This window comes from Tetrahymena thermophila (genome assembly GCF_000189635.1).
Source record: "Tetrahymena thermophila SB210 genomic scaffold scf_8254814, whole genome shotgun sequence".
Classification (NCBI taxonomy): Eukaryota; Ciliophora; class Oligohymenophorea; order Hymenostomatida; family Tetrahymenidae; genus Tetrahymena; species Tetrahymena thermophila.
In genome coordinates, this window is record NW_002476570.1 from 677,912 (window position 1) to 704,344 (window position 26,433).

General features: G+C 23.4%; 4 protein-coding genes across 4 annotated transcripts; 3 read left to right on the top strand and 1 right to left on the bottom strand. All coding sequences in view use genetic code 6, as the record gives it.

Annotated features, from left to right (window-relative positions):
- Positions 1-1,477: 1,477 nt before the first annotated feature.
- TTHERM_00885700 (MIR domain protein) lies at positions 1,478-14,155 on the top strand (the record flags this gene model as incomplete). Its single annotated transcript, XM_001013602.2, has 18 exons — positions 1,478-1,859; positions 1,976-2,159; positions 2,264-2,581; positions 2,649-3,166; positions 3,262-4,270; positions 4,512-5,614; positions 5,697-7,560; positions 7,618-10,293; positions 10,475-10,643; positions 10,711-11,106; positions 11,167-11,238; positions 11,289-11,445; positions 11,504-11,815; positions 11,879-12,561; positions 12,816-13,028; positions 13,093-13,712; positions 13,792-13,974; positions 14,035-14,155. 18 exons carry the CDS (start codon positions 1,478-1,480, stop codon positions 14,153-14,155), a joined length of 10,980 nt encoding a protein of 3,659 aa, XP_001013602.2.
- A 1,427-nt stretch (positions 14,156-15,582) lies between these two features.
- Positions 15,583-16,494, top strand: TTHERM_00885710 (PAP2 family protein; the record flags this gene model as incomplete). Its single annotated transcript, XM_001013603.1, has 1 exon — positions 15,583-16,494. The coding sequence occupies one exon, from the start codon at positions 15,583-15,585 to the stop codon at positions 16,492-16,494; it is 912 nt and encodes a 303-aa protein (XP_001013603.1).
- Positions 16,495-17,615: 1,121 nt separating this feature from the next.
- TTHERM_00885720 (transmembrane protein, putative) lies at positions 17,616-19,571 on the bottom strand (the record flags this gene model as incomplete). The annotated part of the gene is made up of 1 exon (XM_001013604.2): positions 17,616-19,571. One exon carries the CDS (start codon positions 19,569-19,571, stop codon positions 17,616-17,618), a length of 1,956 nt encoding a protein of 651 aa, XP_001013604.2.
- Positions 19,572-21,765: 2,194 nt separating this feature from the next.
- Positions 21,766-24,867, top strand: TTHERM_00885740 (transmembrane protein, putative; the record flags this gene model as incomplete). Its single annotated transcript, XM_001013606.3, has 1 exon — positions 21,766-24,867. One exon carries the CDS (start codon positions 21,766-21,768, stop codon positions 24,865-24,867), a length of 3,102 nt encoding a protein of 1,033 aa, XP_001013606.1.
- Positions 24,868-26,433: the final 1,566 nt, after the last annotated feature.

The window sequence follows — 26,433 nt, forward strand, 5'->3', positions numbered from 1 at the left end:
GTAAATTATTTGCCATTTTTATAAAGTTAGATATCATCTTTATGATAAAATACTAATATTTTGTTAATATTAATAGTACAAATTTTAGATGAATAAATCAACATGGCTTTATATATCCTAAAAATTTGATTTATCAATCATTTTTTATATGATAATAATGAAAACCTCTAATTTTTATTAAATAGATGCTAAATTAAATATATATTTATAATGTGTTACTATACTTTTGATATTATTAGGTATTTTTTTAAAAATCATCTTTTTTCAATCAAAAATTTAAAAAATGTAAACAGATATTTATTTTAAAGTTTCTAGTACAATAGCTAACATTTATATAAATAAGAAGTAGAAAAAAAATACAAACAAATATACTTATTCCTTACAAGATTTATCTTAGAATTTTAATTTTTATTAAATATTTTTCAAAATAGATAAAAAAAATGACTTATCATATATTTATTTGTATTAATAAAAATTCTATTTAATTTTTATTTTTTACATAATATTTTTTGTATATTACGTTAGTCATTTAATTTTCTTTGTATACAAAATAGTTAAAAAAGATTCACAATTTATATATTATACAACAATTTAGTATTTTTATGGCTGCTAAATAAGACAAAAACTATTGTGAAATTTATTATAAAATATATTTATTTAAGGTAAATATAAAAACCTAATGACTTATTCATATTACAATATTTAAATATTTATATTTCTATTTTTGAGTAATTTAATGATAGAAATATTTAGTAATATTTGCTAAATAGAACCAACTCAAAACTTTTAACGATAATTAATGAACTTGCTTCGTTGTTTGTTCTTTTTACCTTCATAAATAAAGGGTTTAAAAATGTTAGAAATTTTTTAATAAAATTATTAAAAACTTTTTTAAAGTTTTACTAACTTCATATTTAAAGTTTTTTAAATAAATAACTCTTCCTCTTATTAAAAAATAAATGATTGAAATTGAAATAAATAAAAATAATCCTAATTTTTTTACTTGAATATTTATCACATATGTTTATTTAAATTTTTCAATTTTATTTTTTGGAAGTAGCAAAATATTTTGAAATTAATCTGAAATTAAGAGTTAAAGTAAATAACAAATTTAAATAAATTATTTTAAGGATTTTTCTATCAAATGAAAATATTTGAAAATTAATTCTAAGAATATTTTATTTAATTATCAAATAAACAAAACAAATATTTTTTTTATAAATTAAAAATTAAATACAAAACAATTTAATTTTATTAATTATTTTTTACAAATTAAAAAAATGTTTTTTTGTATTTTTAGAATAATAGAAGTAAGTTTTTAAGTAAGGTAGTAAATATTATTTTATATGTTAGTATGTAATAAAAAGCTTTTTCAAATATTTAAACAAGCTTTAAACTACAAATTATTTTACTTAAATTATAAAGATACTAATATCTCTAAAACTAGTAAATAATTATATTATAAGTTCACAAGTAAATGAGTTTAAGAGATAATAATATAAATAACTAGTAAGCAAGCTAAAATTTACATAAATCATGGTACCAGGATTAGAGAGAACATTAAGATGTGGATGAAGAAGATCAATCAAATTTATTTAATCTTAAAAGACATCTACATTTTGGGGCTATTGTTTATTTAAAGCCTGCTTATTACTAGCAAAAGAATTTATTGTTTTCTAATGGATTTGTTGATGAAGATATTTTTTTATCTCACGACTCAACAATAAACGAAGCTAATTTAATTAATGATTGCCTATTCACAATAGTCCCTGTTTCTTCGATAGCAGAGTATTTTTCCTAACTTGAAGAGATGTTTGACCCAATATATAATTTGAATACATCATAATAGTAGCAGTTAAGTAGACTAATTATTATATTGTTTTTGCATAAATATGCAATTAGATTGCATAAATGATTTAAGTTCATTCTAAATGTTAACCTCATAATTTTAATTATATTTAAAAAAATAAAATAGATTGCGTCAACCAGATTCTAGATGATTTTTAAAGTCAAGTTAAAAATTCATAAGAGAAAAGTATGAAATATTAATGTACTCCTCTTTAATACAATTAAGCATTCTAGTTAGAGCACTTAAAAACAAAAAAATATTTCACATTTGATCCTAAAAAGAACTTTAAAATGGAATAAGATAGCATCATGTAAATAAAATTATTTTGAATCACTTGATGAGAACTTTAATTTCATTGAATAAAATAAAACAATATCAAATTCTATATTTATTTGATTTAATAACTCATAAAAGTGCATATTTAAGTGATACTCCAAGTGTTAATTCTCGCTTAAGAGTTTAGCCTTGCTACAGTTACTAAAATGAAAAAGATAAATATATTATGTATGACACTGACTGCTATATTACAGCATATAATTAATATGACTAAAAAGAAGCTTTAGGAATTGCTATAGAAGATTAGCTGCAAGGGAATATTTTGTTTCCAACATTAAACCATCATAAAAGCTATCTTAAAGACTCAATATAAGTCGAATTAGATCACAACGAAGATGATTAACAAATAAATCCAAAACAAATTTACATGTCGATGGAAAGAAAATCAAAAATGAGGTAAAAGATTTTATTTAAGATGAATTTCTATCAAGTAAATTATGAAAATTATTATGGTAATATTCAGAGTGTTGCTTTACAGAGAAGGACTTTAGGCTAAAAAACTATACTTTGGAGATATAATTTGGATGATTTACAATGAATTAAACAATTGCATAGCCTTTAGTGCAGAAAAGCAAGAATAAAATGAAGATACTATTTACTTTGAGCATAGCGATAATAATTAAAAATATAACAACTCGGTAGGACTGTGGAAAATAGAGGGCATAGACCCACTAAATGGCAAAGAAATATCTTACAAACAAATTATTAGATTTTAGAATATTAATACAGGGTATTACTTGGCATATAGTGATGAAAATACAACTTCTAATAGTAATAGAATAGTTATGGAAAAGTAAAAGACTAGTGCATCATATTTTTATCTTGAGGCTATTGATTAGCCTTCATCAACTAAACCAGTTTTTCAAAACTCATTTTTCTAAATTTTTCATTCAAATACTAAAAGAATACTAGGAAAGGAGCCAGTTTAATAAAATTTTGAATACTCAGAAATATTATATCGTCCTGTTTTAAAAGAAAATCGTAAATAAATTTTTCAAATCTAAAAGCTTGAAAAAAAATAAATTGTTTATTTTAAAAAATATCTACAAAATTTACAAAATGTTTTATTATAAAAGAGTGTTAAGAAGATGTATTTAGATTTACAATTGCAAACGATGTTGAAATTTGGGAGTGTTAATATCTAAAATCGTGCAAGCCTTAGCTTAAAATTGGTTTAAATTTGCTAATAAAAAAATAAGAACAAGAACAGGAGTATAACAACAAAATTTAAAATATAAATGAATTTTATAAATCATAAGAAGAACTTTAGCTGAATTAAAACGAGAAGATAATTCTTGCTTAATTAATTAATGGTTTAATTTTATTATAAAGATTTTGCTTTGATGGAGACATAGATTTAAATAGCATTTATAATTAATCATCTGAGAATGCTTACATGTTTAATTAAAATTTCGGATCTGACTTTGAAAGAACTTTCAAAAGACAAAAGCTGCTTAGAGAGTAAGGTTATATGGACTTACTCTCCAAAATCATAGAAAACTGTTTTAGTAGCAAAGAGTAGCTAAATGAAATACTGCTTCTAAATCAAGAGTAAATCTTAGAAGAAGTGCAAACATCATAGCAAAACATATTATATGGTAGATAATCTAACTAATTTAGTTTTTAAAATATCCAAGCTGCAGTTAATAGAAATTCTATGAGACCTTTAATAAGGTAGCACACACCTACATATCCTGCTCAAACAAAAATTGATAAAAAATAAGCCTTAATAGACTAACTAAGCGAATCTAAGTTTTAAACTGAGCTCACTAAAATATATAAGTAATAGGAAAGTAATTATAGAGAAATGAAACAAAAAGAGACAGATTATTTTTTAAAAGAAAAAATAAAGATTTGCAATCTATGCTATGAATTAATTTAAAATCTTTGCCAAGATAACAATGAAAACTCTGAATAGTGTGTGAAGCACTTCACTGTCTTTAAAAATCAAATAGGATATATTTAAAATGCAACTAAATGTTTAATATAAATTTTATCAAGCAATGAAAAGCTCCTTTCATTAATTTACAAATAAAACTATGAAATAAATTTGCCAAATTTAAAAATAAACTCACCTACTCTCAAGTAAAATTTCTTTTAAATAATCATTGGTTTATTATTAAAAATTTTTTGAATTCTTTTAAAAAATTTGAGCAAATAAATTTTATTAATTCTCGAAATTAGAAAATATTTCTTTGCTAGAAATTATTTGTAAAATTAGATTGAAAATTTAACAGCATTTATTTGGAAGATTTTAATTATTAAATTTAATTTTTTTAAATGTTTGTTAAAATAAAATTTATTGTTTATGATTATAAAAAAGCAGAACAACTGGAAGCTAAGACTAATACTCGAGGAAAAAAGGTAGCTTGATAGGTGAGTCCATTAGTAATTAAAGATTAGGAAGCTTCAATAATAGTTTAAATGATAAAATGATAAGTATTTCTAAATTAATGAGCTAAAAAAGCAATTCTGATTATAAAAAGAATAATCTGATTCATTTTATTATAAATAGATACTAGTAAGTTGTTGAATTATTGTTAAATGCTTAATCAACAAAAAAAAAGAAAAAAAACTTGAAAAGTTAAACTTCAATCCATGTATCATCCCCTGGTACAAATGAGTATTTTGATGAATTTCTTGATATATTAAACACGTTTTGCTGCTATAAAGAAGAGGGAATTACTATTAATTAATAACTGATAAAAAATTTACTTTAAAAGTTTTTTGGATATACTGAAGAGAATCCGAAATGGAGAATATATTCTCGATTAATAATTCCTATTAAGATTGAGAAAAATAATGGTGATGATTTTTTAATGGTAGGGTTGGAAAAGTAAGATAAATTAGAATGGATAGAATTCTCAGAGCTATTCTCAGTATCAACTCCAACCTACTTGTTACTTGAAAAAACTCCTAAATAAACAGAATAACTTATCAATTATTTTGAGAAGTAATTAATTTTATTTTCTAACCTCTGTTATGGACGTAATTACTCCATCAAGAACTTCTTAATTAAATACTTTTATGATAAAATTTTGATGAAGTATGTGTGGAATTTAGATATACACATGAAAATTAGAGCAGCACTGTTAAGAATACTACTGCATTTACATATTAATTCAAAGCCTAGAACTGTCTTAATAATTCCAATGTTAACAAAAGTATTTGAATAATCTCCATAAGTTTAAAAAGCTTTTTTGAATTCTCCTAAGACATCCTCAAATTACTTCAAAAATGAGGATGTTAAATCTATTTATGAAAAAATTACAAATACTATAAATAATTATAAGAAAAAGAAGGTAGCTAATAAGAATTTTACTGAACCTCCAAATCCATTAGAGCAATCTGAAAAATCTATAAATCTCGACAAACCTTTAATAAAAGAGTAAACAGAATACACTGATAATTAAAGCGAAGTTTCTGCTAGTAAATAATTAAAATTTTTGTTAAAATAGATAAATAGAATTGATTTTAAATTCATAATTTACTTTTTTAAACTTATTAATAGGAAAGTAAGAAATTGAGTTAACTGATATAAAAGATTCTTATCATTTGAGAGAGTCTTTTGGTTTAGAAGAAAGTTTGGAATACTAACCTGAAATTATAGAGGATTTTCTTTAGATAAAGGATAGCTTAGATGAGTAGAGTCTAGAAATAATTAGTAAGAGCGTGCAATCATATTTTTAAAATGAGAAACTTACTCTGTAGTATTGCGATGAAATGACTTTGAATATGGTTTTAACAGTAAGAAAGCTTATTTCCTTTAACTTTTTTGAGAAATAAATTGAATAGTACAAAGAAGCTATTTAAAATTCTATTCATATGAGCAACGCTCTATCTAATACAAAAAATTCTAAATCTGGATCTTTTTATCTTGAAGGAAAAATAATTAAGAAACCATTAAACTCATAACAAACTTAAACATTTAGATAAATAAAATCTCCTTTTAGGGTTCTTATGGAGAATATCATAAGGCTAATCTAAAGTAGTTTATTTGAAGAAAAATATATTTATGATATTGAGTCTCAAGATATTGATGATAATGATAATCCAATTCAGTATTTAAAGAACAGATTAACTATGATGCAATAAGAGACTATTAAATAGAGAGAAAAAAGCAGTACAATTTAAATCGAATAGAATCTATTGTTTAATTAAATGCCTAATAATATGTTTAATGCTTAGTTTCCTTTTAATTTTAAGAGAGATCATACGAATAGGACAACAGCTAATTTTGAGACATAATAGCAACAAAAAGGTATAAGCGATAAGAATGAAAGCGGATTTTAAGTTAAAACATTCAGGAGACATGAGAACAAAATACTAAAAATTATATACAAAAAAATTTAAGAAGTTGAAATCAGCAGAAGAAGCTAGAAAGAAGAAATAGATGAAATAAATAGAATGAAAAATTTGAGCTTTACAAATAGAGTATACGGAGTTATATAATTAAAATAGCCAGACATAGTTTAATAAATTAAAGTTAATTTGCTGAGAATGCTAATATATTACTAAGAGCTAAGAGAAGACTATTACATAGAGTAAATGGTTTAATTTATTTATCAAGTTAGTTAGAAGTATCCATATTTCTTGGAAAATGAGCAGAGAATCACATTAATGATTGAAGAAAATTTAGAAGATCACTTACCTCCTATAATGTAGACTTCTATTAATTTTATCAACCAAAAAAATTCTAATTTAACCAAAAAAGAATAAAAAGACTAAAGGAAAGAGTCTGTTTTGTCGAATAATTTGTAATCAAGGTATTTTTCAAAATTTTAAAATCAACCACCACAAAAAACATCAATAAACCAATTTACCTAAAGCCAAAATAATAATTATAAGAATACAGCCAATTTTAATTAAGAGCAACCATAAAATTTATTCAAACCAGCATTTAGCTATAAAAGACAAAGACCATCTAACATTGAGATACCTTATGAAAATTATAATATTGGAAATCTGAATTTTTAAATATTAGAAGACTTTGATAATCTTTATAATCGACCAATTTTGCCTATTTTAATTTAACTTTTTTACAAGGAAGATGATTACACTTTAAATTTCTTGATACTTAAGTTGATATTTAAATGCTTTAACTAGCGTGCTTTGATCTTTAAGCAACTTAAACATCTTTAAATTTTAACAAATAAAGATGAAGTACAAGCCTTCAACTCGATTAAAAGTAAGTCTACATAGCTTAAATTCGATTGTGAGTAATCAGAAATTTGGCTAAAAGCTCCTGATAAAATAGCTGATCCAAAATTTGAATACAAATTTGTAATACACAGAGTTATTAATAACATATAGTCTTTCATAACCTTCTGCGACCCTAATAACAACCCAGATAAAGAAAACATCAACTATTTAAAGTAAAAATACTTAGATTTATTTAATATTTATAGTTTAAAATTTTATAAAATAAAAAGAGGAAAAATAAATGAAATCTCATTAGGGAGACAGATTATTTTAAGAAATTTGAGAACATATGAGATAGTTATCAATTTGATTAAAGAAAGTGAGTACATAGTTAAAGAATTAACAGAAGATTAGAGAAATACATGTTTACTCACAAAGATGATTGAAACTTGTTATAAATTTTTGAAGATTTTTGTTTAAAACAACAATATAAAAAACAAAAAAATTTTAGAAAATTATCTTGATTTATTTTTAGATCAGTAAAAGGATTGTATTGAACTTGGCTAAACATCTCTGATATGCGAATTATACAGGAATAATCACAAGCTAATTTATTCTCTAAGAGATGATATTATATAGTAATTTCTTTGGAAAATAACTGATGACTAAAAAAAAGGAGGACATGACCCAATTTACTTAGAATTCTTTGAAATTATTTTATTTTATAGATGTAAACCAGTAAAATAAAACTTTGAAAAATTTTTAAATGCAATAATTGAGAAGTATTAATATGATATTAAAAATCTACTGTTTTTAGTTGAAGTATTTACTCCGAACAGATAAAGTAAAGATAACCAAGAAACGAAAACAGCTCATCTCTTATAAACTCCCCTCCCCTCTATCATTGAGAATCTTGCAGAAAATAAATATCCTAATACTCCTGAAAATTCAAATAATAAATCTCCTTAAAGTAAAGAAAGTAATCAACCTTAAAAGGATCTCAAAAATATTCCCTTATAATAAGATTTTAGCTTAAATCAAAAGAAGGATAATACTATTAATGAAAATAATGATAATGTTCAAGAAAATTAAAATAACAAACCCCTTTTAAATTAAGATAATGTTTCATTAAAAAATTTATTTTTTGAATTTGAAGGTATTAAAAATTTAAATGAGAGTATTTATGAACCTGCAGAAAAGCAAGGTGAGATGGGTTCACTAAAGATTTAATAGGTATAATAATTCAATTATAAATTGAGTGAATTAAGTGATAGTGATTAAGAAAATGAAGAAGAAAAAGATGATATCAGCATTTAACAAAATTTGATGAAAAGCAGAATTAATGATCAAAATGAAAATGAACAATTTAATCAAGACTAAGCTTAAAAAACTAGCTAAGAAAGCATATAAAACAAACAAACTTACAATAATTCACAAGAAAATAATCAAAAAATCAAATTAAACACTCAGTTTATATTTGATATGAAAGATGCAAAGTCAGTGAGAGATGTTCCTATTGCTTATTAGATAAAAATTTTAAACTTAATAGGATAATTATTTGAAAACTTAAACGAAAAGCACTAAATTTTATAAATAATTATGTCTAAAGCTTTGAGTATTAAATATATCATGGAATTACTTAATAGGAAAGATATTTTCTCTCTTAATTGCCGTCAAAGATCTACTCATAAGTACATCTTAAATACAATGTTGAAGTAATAACTGTTAAAGTTAGCCTCCGTAGTTTGGCTAAGATAAGACAAAACTTATTAAGAGATAAGAAATGACTATTTTATAATTAATTTTATCAAAATAGAAACACAAAAACTAAAAAACATTACTTAGGCTGATATTGATCACTTTAAGTATAATAAAAGAACTTGCTTAGCTTACAGATTAAATTTGAATTTTCAAAAGGGAATGGTAGAGTAAGAAAAAAGTATTGATTTAATGAAATAAAAGGAAAATAATTTTCAATAATAGCAATAATAATTAAACATTGATTTTCATATACCTTATCAATTTCATGTAAGGGAAAGAGAGGTTACTTTCTAAAATATTTATTAAAATAAATCTAATCAATCTATAAAATAACCTCAGTTTTTCGACGGAAAGATGATGGGTGATGAAATTCAAGCAAAGATCATATGTGATTAATATTTTAATATAGAATAATGCTTTGATTCCAATTATTTTAGCTATATTTTTGGAGTAGTACTACCTATTATAAGCTTTATATAAAAAAATAAATACAGCTTTACCACTAGTTATATTTAAGGGGTAAATAATGTTATGCCAGGAGTGTTTGAAAAAGATTAAGAGATGTAAGTTATTGCGGAATTTGTAGCAACTTTTCTTCATTTTTTCTCCACATTTATTAATGAAAACAATTTAAATGAACTAAGCTTGTATTAATTTAATGCAATAAAAGAATTTGCCAGACAGACATAAGTTAATTTAATAAGTAACTAGTCTGCTACTTAAATAGAAAAAAAAATTATGCAAAGAATTTAAGAAGAGAATTTAAAAAATAATTAGTTTGATCCTCAATTTTAATCAAAAAACGATGAAGATATAGAGTTTATAATAGATCTTCCAATTTAAGATATACTTGACTAAAGATCTTTGAAATATAATGACGATGTTGAAAAAAATTGGAGAAGTATTTGCATCAACTTGCTAATTAACGAAAAAATCAAATAGCAGTTTATTGAGCCAGAAATAGATAAGCTTACTTAGGCATTCTTGAGTTTTTCTGAAAATTAACAAAATTTAAACGAAAATCCAAAATTACAAAAAATTTCTTACAATCACCTTGATATTCTAATAAGAAAGTTTATGTATTTTATAAAAGCCACTTTAGACAAAAATTTTGATAACTCTAATTTTCTCAAAGATGAAATACCGTAAAGTAGAAATATAGTAATAACTCTTATCTAGCTACTTATTGATATAATAAAAAAAAGGTAAAAAAATTTATTTTACTTTTTTTATCCATTTAAAAAACTTAAAATAAATTTAAAATAAATTATTCAAAAAACTAAAAATAAAATTAAAATGATTTATTCAAAAATCAAAAATAAAATTTAAATAATTTTGATTCAATTATTTTGTTATTTTAGTTTATTTTTTTTTGTTTTAATATAGGTCTAAAGAAAAATGTAACACGGAGGAGTAGTCTGTGATACAAAATCAATTTTAAGAGTAGGAGAATTTAAATACTTTGATTAGTATACTATGTAATGAACAAACACATCCTTCAATATTCATTGCTTTGATAAATCTTGCTATTGAGCTTTTAGATGGTGGAAATTAGGTGAAATATTATTGTGAAAAAAATATAATTTTTTGTCTTATTTATTATTTTTAATTCTTAAAATTAGAAAATTTAGGATGGTTTTTATGAGTACTTTCTTAAAAATTTGGAAAGTGAGAATTTCTTCTATAAATTATACAGCCATTTGAGTCAAGAGATATCTAATATAAGAAGAGAAATATCTTTAAATGAGAGAATAAAATTTGCAAACAAGAAAATATAATATTGTTATAAAAATAGACATTTTAATCAAACAACAAGAATTTTAAGATTCTTATAGCTACTTACTGAAAATCATAATTAAAACTTATAAAGTTATATGCATACTTAATCAGGTTCACGTACCAGCTATGATTTAATAAATATTATTGTATAACTTGTAGAAACACTTGTAGAAAATATTAACCAAAACAATTATGATAAATTAGTGTAATGCTTTGACACATTAACTGAATTTATATAGGTAAATATTTAAAGCTTTAAACTTCTATTTTAAAACAATTAATTTTATTATAACCTAAAGGGTCCTTGCAAGGAAAATCAGATAGCTTTGTGTGAAGGAAGGTTTTTAGAAATAGCTACAAAATTACTAAAAGTAAATAAACCCTTTCGCTAATTTTTTATAAGAAAAATAATTAAAAATAGATTAAAAATCATGAGATTTAGAAGGAAAAAGTTTAAAATAATATCTAGAAAAATGTGTTTGTGAGCTAATAAAGTTTAAATTAAGAAAATCCATTAATTTAATCTAAAAATTTAGCTTGTGTAAAACTAAACTATTATGACAATCATATAATTTCATGTAGCTTTTTAAATGACACATTTACTTTTAATTTAATTTAACATTTATTTGAAAAAAGACTTGCAAAAAATTAGTCCTAAATTCTCAAATCATATGAAATTGGCTTTGCAAGCAAACGGAAAATATTAAGAAGATTGGATGGTGAGCAGATTATAATATAAGTGTTTAATTACTATTGAGAGCATACTTGAAGGTAATATTGATTATAGGAATATGTAGAAGTTGCTCAAAGTTATGCCAATATCAGTAATTACTGATAAAATCATTGCTATATACAAAAACTATAAGTCTCTATATGGAAACAATTACAACTCAGAAGCATTTAATCATGTTGAAATTAGCACAAATATGAATGACTACTAAAATGAAAGTAAATAAATAAATGTTAATTAAAATATCTATAAAAATAATAATTACTTACTATTTTAAATAGATTTGTTCATGGCTAACACATGTTTAATCATAGAAAGTGGGTTTAAACTATATTCGATATTTAGAAAGGTTATAGAGTATTTTTAGTATAAGCAATCTTCGCTTATGTTCTAATAGTAATATCCTAATAATAGTAGTGATGGATCTTCATACGATCAAACTTTGTAATAAATTGAATTTCACAGATAATTAAATGAATTAAACTAAGAAACAATAGATGATATCTAAAAAATTCTAAATTTAGAAATTGAACGATATAAAAAGAATACCTTTGCTTACTCACTATTTAATGACAAAAATGAAGGTTAATGCCATAAGATTACATTAAGTGAATCAGACATAAAATAAGATACTTCTTAATTCATTTAAAGTTTAGTATTCTTTATAAATCACTCTGGATTTGTCGAAATTAGTTTTGATGGTAGAATATAACAGGTTTACTTCCCAATCCTCCCTTACTGCGAATGTCTAACAAAAGATGATATAAAATAATTAGTAGATAATATAGATCGTACTAGTTAAAGGACTAAATAAGTAGATCTAATGATCAAATCATAAAAAATAATAGCTTCTATGAAATAAGAATATAAAATAAGAACTAAATTAAAAAGTTTTATAATGGGAGAGCTTTTTAATAAACTAAATATTAAAACTTCAAAACTAAGAATACTGTCTTCTTATTTGGTAAATATATTTTTTTAGCTTTCAATATGATTTATTTATATAATAAAATTTATTAAAAAATATTAAATAAAATTGTAAATTTTATTTGAGTAGACCAACCAATTTTGAAAGAAACATTTTAAAAAAATAAATGAAAATTTCAAATAAAATAAAATGAATTTCCATAAATTTAACAAAAAAAATGAGAAAATTAAATTTAAAAATTGAAATTATTATTTTTATTTAAATAACTTATTTTTATTCAAATTCAACAGAGTTTCTTCTAAAATCTTATCTTCTTAGCAACAACTTCTGAAGATCACTAATTTTATTTGTATCCTACATTTTTATCTTTAAATATTATGAGCCATGAAAGTTTTGTGACATTTCTTTTCTATGTGCAAATAATATTTGAATTCATACAAATTGTTATCTATCTTCTCATATTTGGTTTTTATGCAAGCAAATTCATTCCTCTAATTAATCAAGTAATATTACAATTTTTGTTCATTTTACATTCCCTCAAAATTTAAATTATTTTATTGTTTAAAGGATGCAAATTAATTCATAAAGAAATAGAACTTACAAAACTCTATACTAAAAAAGTATCTCTATAAGATTAAGTTTTTTGTTTCAGATGTGCAACTTATTTATAGGTTAACATTTTTAGTGATTGCAGTGTTAGGAATTTTTAATTTTGCTTTTATTGCGCTTCTTCTGTTAGATTTTTTTATTAGAAATCCTCTTTTGAGAAATGTATTTAAGGCTGTCTGGGTTCCAAGAAAATAGCTTTTTTACACAATGGTTGTTTATGTGCTACTCCAATACTTCTTCGCTATTATTGGTTATTTTACAATTTATGACTAACTAAATGCAGGAAATAATGTTAATCTGTGTGATGATCTCTGGCAATGCTTCAGCATGATAGTGGATATGACTTTCAAAAATGATGGAGGTTTTGTAGGAATATTAAATAGGTAATCTAGTGACTATTAAGGATGGAGCCTTAATTACAGGGCTGTATACGATTTTATGTATGCATTTTTTGTAAGTCTCCTACTTATAGAGATTCTAAGTGGTATTATTATAGATACATTTGCTTCATTAAGAGAGCATCAAGAAGAAAAGAACTATGATATTCTAAATTATTGCATCATTTGCGGATAAGATAGGTACATTTACAAATTACATAGTTACACTGTTTTAATTTTTTTGAGATCTGATAAATATTATTAATTTACATTAAATTAGGCAGTCATATGATAAAATTCAATTATCTAAGGGATTTACTCATCACTACAAGTATATCCATAACATTTGGCATTACGTATATTACATAGCATATATTGGCGATAAAGAAAAAACTGAATATACAGGTATTGAAAGCTATGTTAGTTCTTAATTAATTCAATCAGATGTGTAATGGTTTCCTAAGTAATTAAAATAATTTCAAGTGTTTTATTTTTTGAAATTTCTTTTATTAATTAACAAAAGTAATAGAGAAAATTAAGAATAAGACATGGAAGGATAATAACTGGAAATTAAAAGTTAATTATATGATATGAAATAGTAAATAAATTTGATAAATGCAAAACTAAATAAATTAAGTAAATGAAATCAAACAAAAATTAAAATAAAAATTTTAATTATTCAACTAAAAAATCGAAAAATTAATGCTTAGAAAGAAATAGCTTTGTGTCTATATTAATTCTTTTATGCAATTAGTGTTTTTATATTTAATTCTTTGATTTCAAAAATAATAAGTTAAGTTTTGTTCATTCAAATAATTAAAAATAATATGATTGTTTTAGTCAAAAATTTATGTAAAATAATTAATTAATTGTTAGATTTTAAAGGTATTTATTTGTTTTAAATATTTATTTAAGTGGAGTTCATTATTTAATCACAAATTCTTCTGTTTGAACTCTTTAAAACAATTAATATTAAATTTTATTGATTGAATAACATTTTTATCTCAAAATGAAAAAAGAAGTATTATAAATATTTTTAAATGTATAAATTAATAGATATTTTAAAGTGGATTAGATTATTTAATAATAAATTCTTCTATTTTTAGCAGATAAATTTTCAAAATAATTAAAGTTCAATTTCATCAAAAAAAGAAGTGTGAATAAATCTAGGTCTTTATGAAAAATCGAAGATTGAATACTGATTTATCTATTAGTTATAATAAATTAACAAAATTAAAATAAGAAGTAAGGCAATAAAATAAGCAACTATTGTAATCTAAAATCTTGATAAAAAATATATGTAATACTGTTGCATCAAATTTTAATAAGGTAAAATTAATTAAGAAATATTGTTGTATCACATTTAGTTTAACAATAATATAATTAAATTATTAATTTAGCAATATATTTTAATTATTAAAATAAATTATTTTAGATATTTCTGAACAGTTTAAATTTATATGACAACAAGTATTTTAAAATTAGATTTTAATACAAATTTATTTATTTAGTACTAATAAAATAATCAATTAATTAATTTCAGCATTTACAAATAATATTTGAGTTGATTACATGATATTAAAAGATTACTAATATCTCTTACATAGTTCTTTATTTTAAGAGATTTTTATTGTATATAATATTATAACAAATAGAATTCCAAGTAATTGCAATTATTGCGATTAATAGTTAAATTATTTAAATACAATATACTAATATATGTAATTTAAATATATTTATAATTTTAGTGATGTAAATAGTGGACAAATGTTTTTACATATTTTATATTTATACTTCGTAAATTACTTTCTATTTTTTTAAAGTGAAATAGTCAAAAAATTGAAAAAAAAGCATAAATTAAGTATCATATTGCTAATAATTAATAATTACAAAAGAAATATAAATAAATCATCACACAGAGAGAAGTAAGCTCAAAAAATTTTGACTTAATTTCGATCATATACAATAGATATCCACAAAATTAATAACTATTTTGATATTAAAAAAATAATAATTCATTTCCTAATTGAATTAAAATCAAAGAAAGTTAATTTTAAGACTATTTAATAAAATGGAAGAAGGTAACAAATAACCCTTAAAAGAAAGAGATAATAGTAATTCTTCTACAGCATCTGATTTAAATGGATTTTAGCAAAAAATAAAGAATAAGACTGTACTTAATTTAAGTAAAAAGGGATATAATATCATCAAAATATGCATTTTTATTCTTGCGATTGGAGTATTGTTTATGGGAAAGGCATTTGGTGTTCCTAAAGATGATTACCCTATAATTCATGATCCAGTTATGTATAATTGGCTCTCTTCAATGAATCAAAGTGTTAATGATAATCACGAATCAGCCAAGGGATTTTAGATCAGCAGTAGTTTATGCATGGATTTAAGCTTTCTATTCATGTATGGATACTGGGTAATAAGAATAAATACTGGTAGACTTCTCTATGCAACTGCCTTCTTTTACGTATTGAGAAATATAGTCTAAAATTTTGTTGTTTTCCCTTTTCCAGAAGGATTTTATTGGGAAAGTCCAGGCTTCCCTTCATTGACAGTACCATATGGCCGCTCCAGTGATTTCTTTTGGTCCGGTCACTGTGGTTTTTTAACATTAGTATCATGTGAATGGTTTGTAAATAAAAAATATTATATGTTTGCATTAACTTGCTTGGTAAATTTATACATGGCTATTGTTATGATTGGATTTAGAATTCATTACACAATTGATGTTATCATAGGAGTTTTTATGGCTCACTACTGCTACATGCTTTTTAGTAAAGCAGCTCCCTACATTGATGAATTTATAAAGCGCATATTTAATTATGCTTGGAATAAACTAAATGATGATAACAAAAAGAGGGAAGATAATAACCAAAAGGAAGAGAAAAATGAAAATGGTTTATCAAATAATAATTTATAGCAATATTCAAAACAACAGTAAAAAGTTTCTTGTGAAGAAAATAAACTTTGAAACAAAATTGTAAATTTATCATAAACAAATTTATTGATAAATTAAATAGAATAGAAAGAAAATCCATTCACTTTTCAATTAAAATTAGTATTTATTTAATATTTTAAACTTTCGATCAAAAACACTGATGTTCGAAAAATATTAGTAGTCTGTCTTATCAAAAAAAAAAATAGAAAAATTTCTTAATTAACAACTATAAAAAATATCATGTATTTTTATTTAATACATACTTGATACTTGATGAATATATTTTAAAATAAATTAAAATTACAAAAAATATTTTCTAAATATCTTTCACTTATTTTTCTTATTTATAGGCATTTATTTACATTTTATTTTCCTCTAAGATTTTATATATTCAGAATGCAAAATTATAACTTTTTATAAGAAAATAAAAATTCAATTTTGATAAGGTTTAAAATTAAGACCTACTATTTAAAGAAATATCTATTTATAAATACAAATCAATTTTTATTTACAGTTAAACTGAATAATTTTATTTCTTTAAAACTAGTTATGGGTTTCTTAGTTAGTCTCAGTATTTTTAAACCATATTAGCAAATAAGTTTAATTAGATCTTGGGTTTGAAAAATTAAGCAATTATCAAAATCTGTAATATGAAATAAATATATAAATATTTTTCTAAATGAATTTTATAAAACATCAAAAATATTCTTTATTAATTAAAACATACCCCAAAAAAAAAGTAAATAGTTGAAAAATTAAAAAATTTTAAAATTGAAGGACTTATTCTAATAAAATTATAATTTTATAAAATCTAATGATATAAGTTGAGTAAATATACAAAAAATATGGTGAATATTTTGTAAATTAAATGAGAAATTTCAATTTTAATTGAAAAATAAAATAACTTGTTTATTTTTTGGTTAGCAGTAATAAATTATTAAAACCAATATTTTTTCAAAAATATTATACTTTATTTATATTATATTTATTTTTTAATCACTTTTTTTATATTTGTTTTTTAATCAAGTATTTAAAATAATCATCTGATAATATTTTTATTTTCAAGTTACTAAAAATAGAAAATTTTATCTTATTATTTTAGTGTAAATTTAATTTTAAAATAATTTAACATATTGAAAATTTTATAGTTAAATTCATAATAATAAAATTACAGAAAGAAGGAATGCAAATATATTTATTTTTAATAAAATTGAACTTTTTTCAGCAACTTGTGACGAATCTGCAGAACACATGCCATTCTAAGAAGTATAAATACAAAAGTCAGAATTTTATATGCAATCTTGCTAACTAAATTTTGAACAATTAACAATATTAGAGCATGATTCTGGTGTATCTTTATAAAACACACAACCTTAGTTTTATGAGCAATTCTACTATGAATATTTTTAACAGTTTAATTAAGCATTATCTTAGCATGTTCCTTGAATAGATACATCACAAAATTTATTATTGGCAGTACACTGGTCTAGTGAGAAGGCTGAGCATAAGTCTTAATTTTAATCACTACAACTCAAAAATTAATACACACAATAAGAAGTTGATTAACAAGTAGCTTAGTTTAATCCATTACAGTTAATATTACTACTTAATTAACAGCTTCCTATTTCTGGTTAAAATACACACTTACTTGAGGCAGAAAGGCAATCTGATTATTTCAAATTTTAGCAATAATTTTTTGAAGAACAGTTACCAGTAAATTATTAATAAGAACAATAGCTTGAGTATTATTAGCAAAGAGAGCTCTAGCTATTGTATTATGAACAACCGAAATCTTATTTATTTTAACAAACCGTTTAAGAAGGATTTGATGTACAAATAGAGGAGTATTGTTAACTTTCACATTACTGCTAATTTAAAGTAGTGCAATCTACTATAATACTACAAATATTATTTATCCAAGCGCAACCAATATTTTATGCACAAGTAGTTTAATCTAATAAACCAGCACATGTGGCATTCGTAACTTTATTAGTGCAAGTATATGGTGTTTGAATTTAATAGCAAAACTATGATGCATTGTTACAATCACTCAAAGATAGCTTTCCACAGATAGAAGCATCAGATTTATTCGTGCAAGAAGATGGAGTTACTTGCTAAAAACTGCAAAAATTAGAATCAGCCATGCAATCAGGACCACTTAAATTCTTACAATACGATCCTAAATCATTACAACTCTAAGGAGTAGTGATACTGTATTAGCAATAAGAGCTAGCTGCAAGACAATCAGATTTATTTTTGAAGCTACATAAAGTTTAATCCTTTGATGCTTAACATTAAAATTAAGAGCTACAGTAATTTGAGGAATTTGTACATTATTGTTAATTCTTTGAGCTACAATTAAATCCATCTGAAAAGTTTTCACACTTAAATATGCTTTACCAGTTACATCTCTATCCTAAATACTGACATTAAATATAAGATGAACCCTAGCAAGAAACAGACCTATCTAATTAGCATCCTCCGCTCATAGCAGGTTAATAAATGCACTTATCGTTGGCACTGCAAGTTTTTAAATCTAATTTACTGCATCCAAAGTCTCTACTTGTACAAAATATATTTGAATTATTCTCTACCCACTTACATCCTGTTGTCTATTGGCAGCTATCTTAGCTCTAAAGAGCAGAGCATTAATCACAACGAATAAATGTCAATATCAAATGTAAAATAAATATTATGAAAAGAATCATATTCATTTTATAAAGTATTTAAATTTAATTTTCTAATTTTTTGTAAAAAGGAATAATTAATAATTAATTAGATTGACTTCTATTTATTACTGATATTAAAATTGATTGCTTGATTGCTTACAAAAAAATAATTAAACAAATTTACTTTAATTTAAAGATTATTAACATTAAACAATTTAATAAACATTTAATATTCTATATATTTATTTATGTATCAGACACTTAAATGTTTATTAAGCATTAAGTTTAAACTAACATAATACAAATTATACTTTTTAGGTCATAATAAAGTGATGTAAATTAAAAACATTTTTAGTAACGAAAATAATATTTTATTTGAAAAGATTTTTATATTCTAATTAATAGATATGCATGAACCTCCAGCAATATAGTTGCAGACATCCAGAGAATTTTAGCAATCAGTTGAAGATTTTGTGGTACAATCTAAAGAAGCTTAGCATATATCTTAAATCTGACCAACCCATTCACATTACTAACTATTGTTGCATGAAGCAATATCAGTAGGACATTGTATAATTGAATCACTGCAATAACCCTATTGGCTTACTTAGCATTTAGATCCTTGTAAAGTGCATTAATTTTTATTCATTATTGAGCAAACATCACCTTGGATATCTTAACATGAGCTAAATACAGATATGCAATATGGAAAGCTAACGCAATCCATTCTACTCTTTTATGAACATCCTAAGCTACTCTTTATAGTGCAAGTTCCTTACTCAGGTGTATATATGCACTGGTTCTAGTAAAACTGACATTCGTAACCAGCTAAATTGGAACACATGCCATTTGATGAGCATTATCCTACAGGAGGAGTGTATATACAATATTATTAATTTAATTTGCAGTCCATCAGAGATTTAATAGAACAGTTAAAAGTTGGGTTATTTTAACAAGTTGGAGTAGGCTATTAGCATAGAGGGTTGTTTTAACAATCATTCAAACCTAGCTTAGTGCAATCAACAGGACTTGAACACACTCCTTATACGTTATCAAAATTACAATTATTACTTGTGCAATCGCTTTAATTATTAAAGTTAGAGCATTGAATTACTTGCACGCAAGTAGGCACATTTAAAGTACAATATTTACTACTCATTTAGCAATCTTCTATAGTTTTTTAAGCACATATGTTGGGTGAAGTATTATCAACACAAGTAAAAGGGGTAGTTTAAGTAAATGAACAAAAATCTTAATTACTTAAACAGTCATCAGAAGATAGGTTTTCGCAAAATCCTTTATTATAAGAACAAGATTCTGAAACAACAGATTAATACGTACAATAATTGTTAGCTGTCAAGCAATCTTATTTAGCTAAATTTTTGCATTTTTATCCATCTACATCTCTGCAAATATAATTTGATTAGCAAAAATCAAAATTTTAGTTGCATTAATCCTCATTTAATCCTGAGCATCCAAACCCTGAACCATGACTTTCACAATCTTATATTGAAGTCCATATGCAATTAGTATTTTTCAAGCAATCACTTATGCCCAACTAATCACAACCTAAAGATGCTTTTTAATTGCAAAACCCTTCTTTTCCTGGTAAGAACTAGCAACCAGGAGCGATTAGACATAACTTTGAATTATTGCTCAAATCTCCACAATTTTAATTTGTATTTAGACACTAATCCTTCGTTGTATCATGTTACCAATTACAATTGCTATTAGATTAACACTATTATTGATGAGTATAAATTGAGCAATCAGCAGAAAAAACAATTTAAAATATTCTAAAAATAACTAAAATGGTTAGAAATTATCCTTAAAGTAACTTTTACATTGTTTTGTAGTTTTATACACTATTAAAATTTGCTTTATTTAAAAAAAATATTATTCTTTATTATACTTTTTAATGACTAACTAGATATTTTATTTGAATTCTTAAAGCACTTTTTTTTAAAGATTGATATAAATAAACAAATGGTAAGAGAAATATTTTGTAAAAAAATAATAGAGTTTCATCAAATGTATAGTAGAAAGAAATAATTTTTTTTTGAAGATTTAACCAAATAATTAATGTAAGTAAATTAAATATTTTTAATTGATTTATTTTTTTTTAACTGGATGAATGAAATTTATTTTTAACTCTAAAATTTTTTAAATTCACATATTTTTGTATTAAAAAAACTTTATAATCAAAAGGTAAAGATTTTTTTAATTTCGTTTATTCAATTTGTTTTAATATTTAATATTTTATTGGTTTTTAAATAATTACTACTAAAAATAAAATAATAAAACTTTCTATTTTATTACCTTATCAGAGTATTTGTTTATTTTAAAATTAGAATATATGCTTTTTTTTAGAATATTCTAGTTTTGTATAAAGACTTAAATCAAAAGTTTTAATTACAATATTATATTAACTTGAAAGTATACTTTTTTTTTGAGAAAGTTGATTTAAGGATCTATTTTATTTTATGTTTATACTATAGAGATTTTACACCAGAACTAGTTTTTTATTTATATATAAATAGTTTATTTGTATAATTTATTTAATTTAGAAAATCAAATAAAAAATAAATAATTAAAAAGTTATTCGTTTTTAAATATATCAATCAAATACAAAAAGATGTAAGACGCTTAGCAAGATTAACCTTAAATTGGAGTGATATAGGATATTCAAGGTTAAGACAATCCAATTAGTTTAGATGATGAATAGCTTTATAATCTTCCTTAAAAAATATATGTTTAAATTAGCCAATAGTATCAAAAAAGAAGAAAAGAATTATCAAATGAAAAGTAGGATTTGTACACATAAGAAATTCAAATTCTGGTAAAAAAAATAGATGATGTATTAGAATAGCATTTGTACTCATGGGAAAAATAAAAAGACTGGAAGTTTAATCTTCCTAAGACTGCATTTGAAGGAGATAGAGCTCCTATTTAATTCTTTTAACCTCCTAGAGTTTATGGAAATCAAGCCTTAAATAGATTAACTCCAGAATAAATTGCATCTATTAAATAAACAGGATAGTTTGTTGTCAATGGAAATACTGAAGATTCTTCTACAACTTGGAGATTGAATTCTTGGATCGTAAGAGGAAAAAATTATATAAAGTAATGTTGGTTTTCAGGAATTGGTAGTTGTTTTCACTAGCTCGTTTAAATTAAGTGTAGATTAGGATGGAGGTTTGCCTTTAATTACCATATTTTATAGTAAATACTTACTCCTAATTTTTTCGATGGATTTATTAGCATAGCCAGTGTTGCTTCTAAGATACTCAATTTAACTTTTGGTGTGAGAAAAGTTTAAAAGTACAATAAAAACTAAATAGTTGATGAAATTATAAGAGACTGGAATAAAGAAACCATAAAAATGCATCATCCAGAAATAAAGACAAGCTTCTTTGAATTTATTTTTAAAAATGAAAATGACAGAAAGACTTTAAGCGAAGATATTAACGAATAGCAAAAGTAGGAAATAAGGAATAGGCTTGAAGGTTTTGAAAAATTAACTCAAGATTTTGAAGTTGATGCAAATAAATTAGAAGCAAGTAGATTGAGTGAGTTCGAAGAAAAAAATATAGAAGAAAACGATGCTCTATTCGAAATATATTTGGAGAAACAAAAGCTTTTATTTAGTATGATTAGGTCTTCTAAGTATATAAAAGATCAGCTAGTTTAAGAACATTTAATAGAGCTAATAACAGCTACTTAGATTGTCAAGCGCTATTATTATATGCTAGAATAAGAATTAAATAACTATACTGATTAAGTATCAAAAGAAATAACTGAAAGACACTAAATAAGGTCAAGAGTATAACTCTGGAAAAATGATAAAATTAACGAGTTAGTTCAAGCAAAGAAAATAAAATTGTAAAAAGAGTTCAATTAAAAAATAATTAAAGAATTAAATGAAAACAAACTTGATTCATATGTAGTTTTATTCAATAGATTTGTTCAATTTTAGGAATAACTGAAGAGTTTGTATAAGTAGAATTACAGCAGAATTCAAAAAAAGAATACAAAGCCTTGCAGAGTTTTCGAAACTTTCTAATAAAATATGAAGCCTTACAGGGTCTTAAACCAAATTAAATCAAACGGATAAATCGAATATTTCTTTGATTATGGTAAGACTTACAAAACTCCTACTAGCTTCTTCGGATGGAGATTAGTTTTGCAATTAGTTAGGTACAAAGTTTGGACAAAGAATACATTTGTCACATTAATAGATAATCTTTTGAATAGCTACTTTGGGTTAAAAGCGCTATTCAAGCTACGTCCATTTTATGCAGATTAATCACTTAATAGATAAACAGGTCAAGTAGTAGGCTGCTATTTAATATATCCTTATATCTTTCGTTTAATAGAATCTTTGAAAGGAATCAAAAGAACTATCTAAGATTTTGAAGCTCAACCTGATAGAGGTCTTTTCGGAAAAAGCTTTGCCCGTATTTTTAAGTATATAGAATGTCTAATCAGATTTGTTATATCAATCAGTTTTGTTGGAGTTGGAGTGCCTGTAGTTATTTTAATTAATAGTATTGTTAGTTTCATATTAGCAATTACTTCATGGGCTTGGATTCCTGTAACTTTAGTAGGTAGGTGGCTTATCCATCTTCTATTATGGGATTTTGATTCTCCTAATAGAAAGTCAGGGTACTATTATCCTGAGAACTACTAAAGATATCAAACTTATTAATTTTTACCTTTAATTAATACAGTACTTGATTTGGTTTTAGGTACTTACTAAGTAGGCTCCAGTGTGGCAAGTGCATTTGTTCTTCATCCAGCTCTTTCTCTACTCAGCTTTGCAAAATCTATCATAAGATATGTAGGATAAAGTATAAGTGATGGTATCATGTGCAAAATCACCTCTAAATTAGGTAGATAACCTGAAATCGATACTTTCATAGCTTGGAAAATTAGAGGAGCAGGAGTCACTCGTTAATATAGCTATTCAATGGATATAGAAGATGTGAAATTCTTGATGAGAGCTCATTTAGAAAGAATAGAACTAGAAAAATACTAATAAAATCTGGTTGAAAAAATAATGTAGCCAACTGATATTTTCTAATAACTATCTAGAAAGCTGTTTTAATTTTATGCTCTCGAATAACCAAACTTCTAAGTAATTAACTCCAGTATTGATTTGTACATGAATATTTTGAATAGATAGATTTAATAAAGAAAAGAAAAATATCCTACTCTCCCTAATTGTAACATAAAATTTACCTAAGAAGAGCTTTCAATTATTTTCTTCTAATGCTAAAATCTGATTAAAAACTTTGTTGAACCTAGAAAAATGGAATGGATTTTCAAATAGTATGATGTAAAACCTGACGATTATAAAGCCTTAACAGAGAAGTTCTTAATTTCAATATTCTCAGATGAAAACATTTTGTATCCAATTAGTGAGCTCGATAAAAGAATAGAAATCAAAACCTAAAAATCAGGCAATTTCGATTCCATATAGAGAATAATTTAAGGTTAGACTCATATTAATACATTCACAGCTTCAATTTAGCCAGCTTTTAAGAAATACAAATCCAATTTCTTGTTTCCATTTATTTAAGCTACAGATGTACAATTTAATTACTAAGAAAAGTAAAAGGACTACGAAGGTTATTATCGCTAAATAAATCCTTCTTGTGAAGCTTTCAACTTTAACTATAAAGACTATTTAAGTATAACCCAATAAATTCGTTAATAACAAAATGTTAATAACTGAAAATTTTGTTGAGTTTTTGTTTTTACAAACATTTATTTCGTTTGTTATTTTTTTTAAATTGTGCTAATTTTATCATTTACAAGATACAAAAATTTGATTATTATCCATTTATGAAATCATCTTAAATTATTATAAATTGCTAATGTGTTCAGTGTAATAATATAATTTTTCATATTATCTTTTACTAGCATATAACTTAAATTTTAAAAGAAAATTTAGATATTTCTAAATATATTTAATTTAAGAAAAAAAAATGAATGCTTTTTAAAAATTTTTAATATTTTATTTTATTTAAATCACTTTTTAATTATTTTTTATTTTTACTTAAAATAAAAATATTTAATACTTTTCGAAATTAAAACTTTTTCTGTTTTAAATTAAATGGAAATAAATTTTCTTAAAATGGTATTATAAAATGATTAATATCATCTAAAAAAGCATGTGACTTTAATTTTTATTATTTACATCAATACCCACTATCAAATCTATTTCTAAACAATAATAAATGCTAAAAATATTTCATTTATTTATAAAAAATTATTAGAATACTTAGATTGTGTTCCGGTTCCATAGTATAGTGGTTAGTACTGGGGACTTTAAATCCCTTGACCTGGGTTCGAATCCCAGTGGGACCTTTGCTTTTTGATAAAATATTTAAAATACTTTATATTTAGTTTAATGAAAAAATTGATATAAAAAATTTGTTTGTTTACAATTTTTTATATTTTCTATTTTTTCAAAAAATAATTTAAATTTATTCTTTTACAAACATTTTATTTTATTTAATACTTTCCATTAGTCTAATTAATATAATTTTATTTTCTTATTTTTATTTTTAAATATTATCCTACTTTTAAAATATACTAATTTTATAAATAATTAGTAAAATTATAAAATTATGTTTGATTTATTTTATATTTTTTTCTCTCAAAGTTATTTGACATATATTTGATATTAAATGGCTTATACATTTAATTTTCATGTAAAAAGATAAAGTAAGTATAATGTTCTCTTGGCATAACTAAAATATTTTAAATTTATTTCATAATCAATTTATAAAATTTATAAGAGGTATATTTATTTTAATTTGATAAACTAAATTATTATTTTTCAAGAAAAAATATGAAAGTTAAAAAGCTTTAAAATGAAGAGAAGTATATTTTGAAGAATTTCTATTTTCATTATATCATGTTCTGGTTCTATAGTATAGCGGTTAGTACTGGGGACTCTAAATCCCTTGACCTGGGTTCGAATCCCAGTAGGACCTGATTTTTTTTTTGAAACAAATAATTTGATAAGATAAAATTTAGTAATGACTTAGATTCATTAATAGATTAATAAATTCTTTATAATGACAGAATTTCTTTAGTGTAATATCTTTTTTATTTCATGCTATTATATAATTGTAATTATGAAAAACATAAATTTCAGTTGTGGGTTCTATAGTATAGCGGTTAGTACTGGGGACTCTAAATCCCTTGACCTGGGTTCGAATCCCAGTAGGACCTTCTTTTTGTTATTTTTTAAGCTTTTTTTTTATTCTGAAAAATAATTTATCAATTAAAT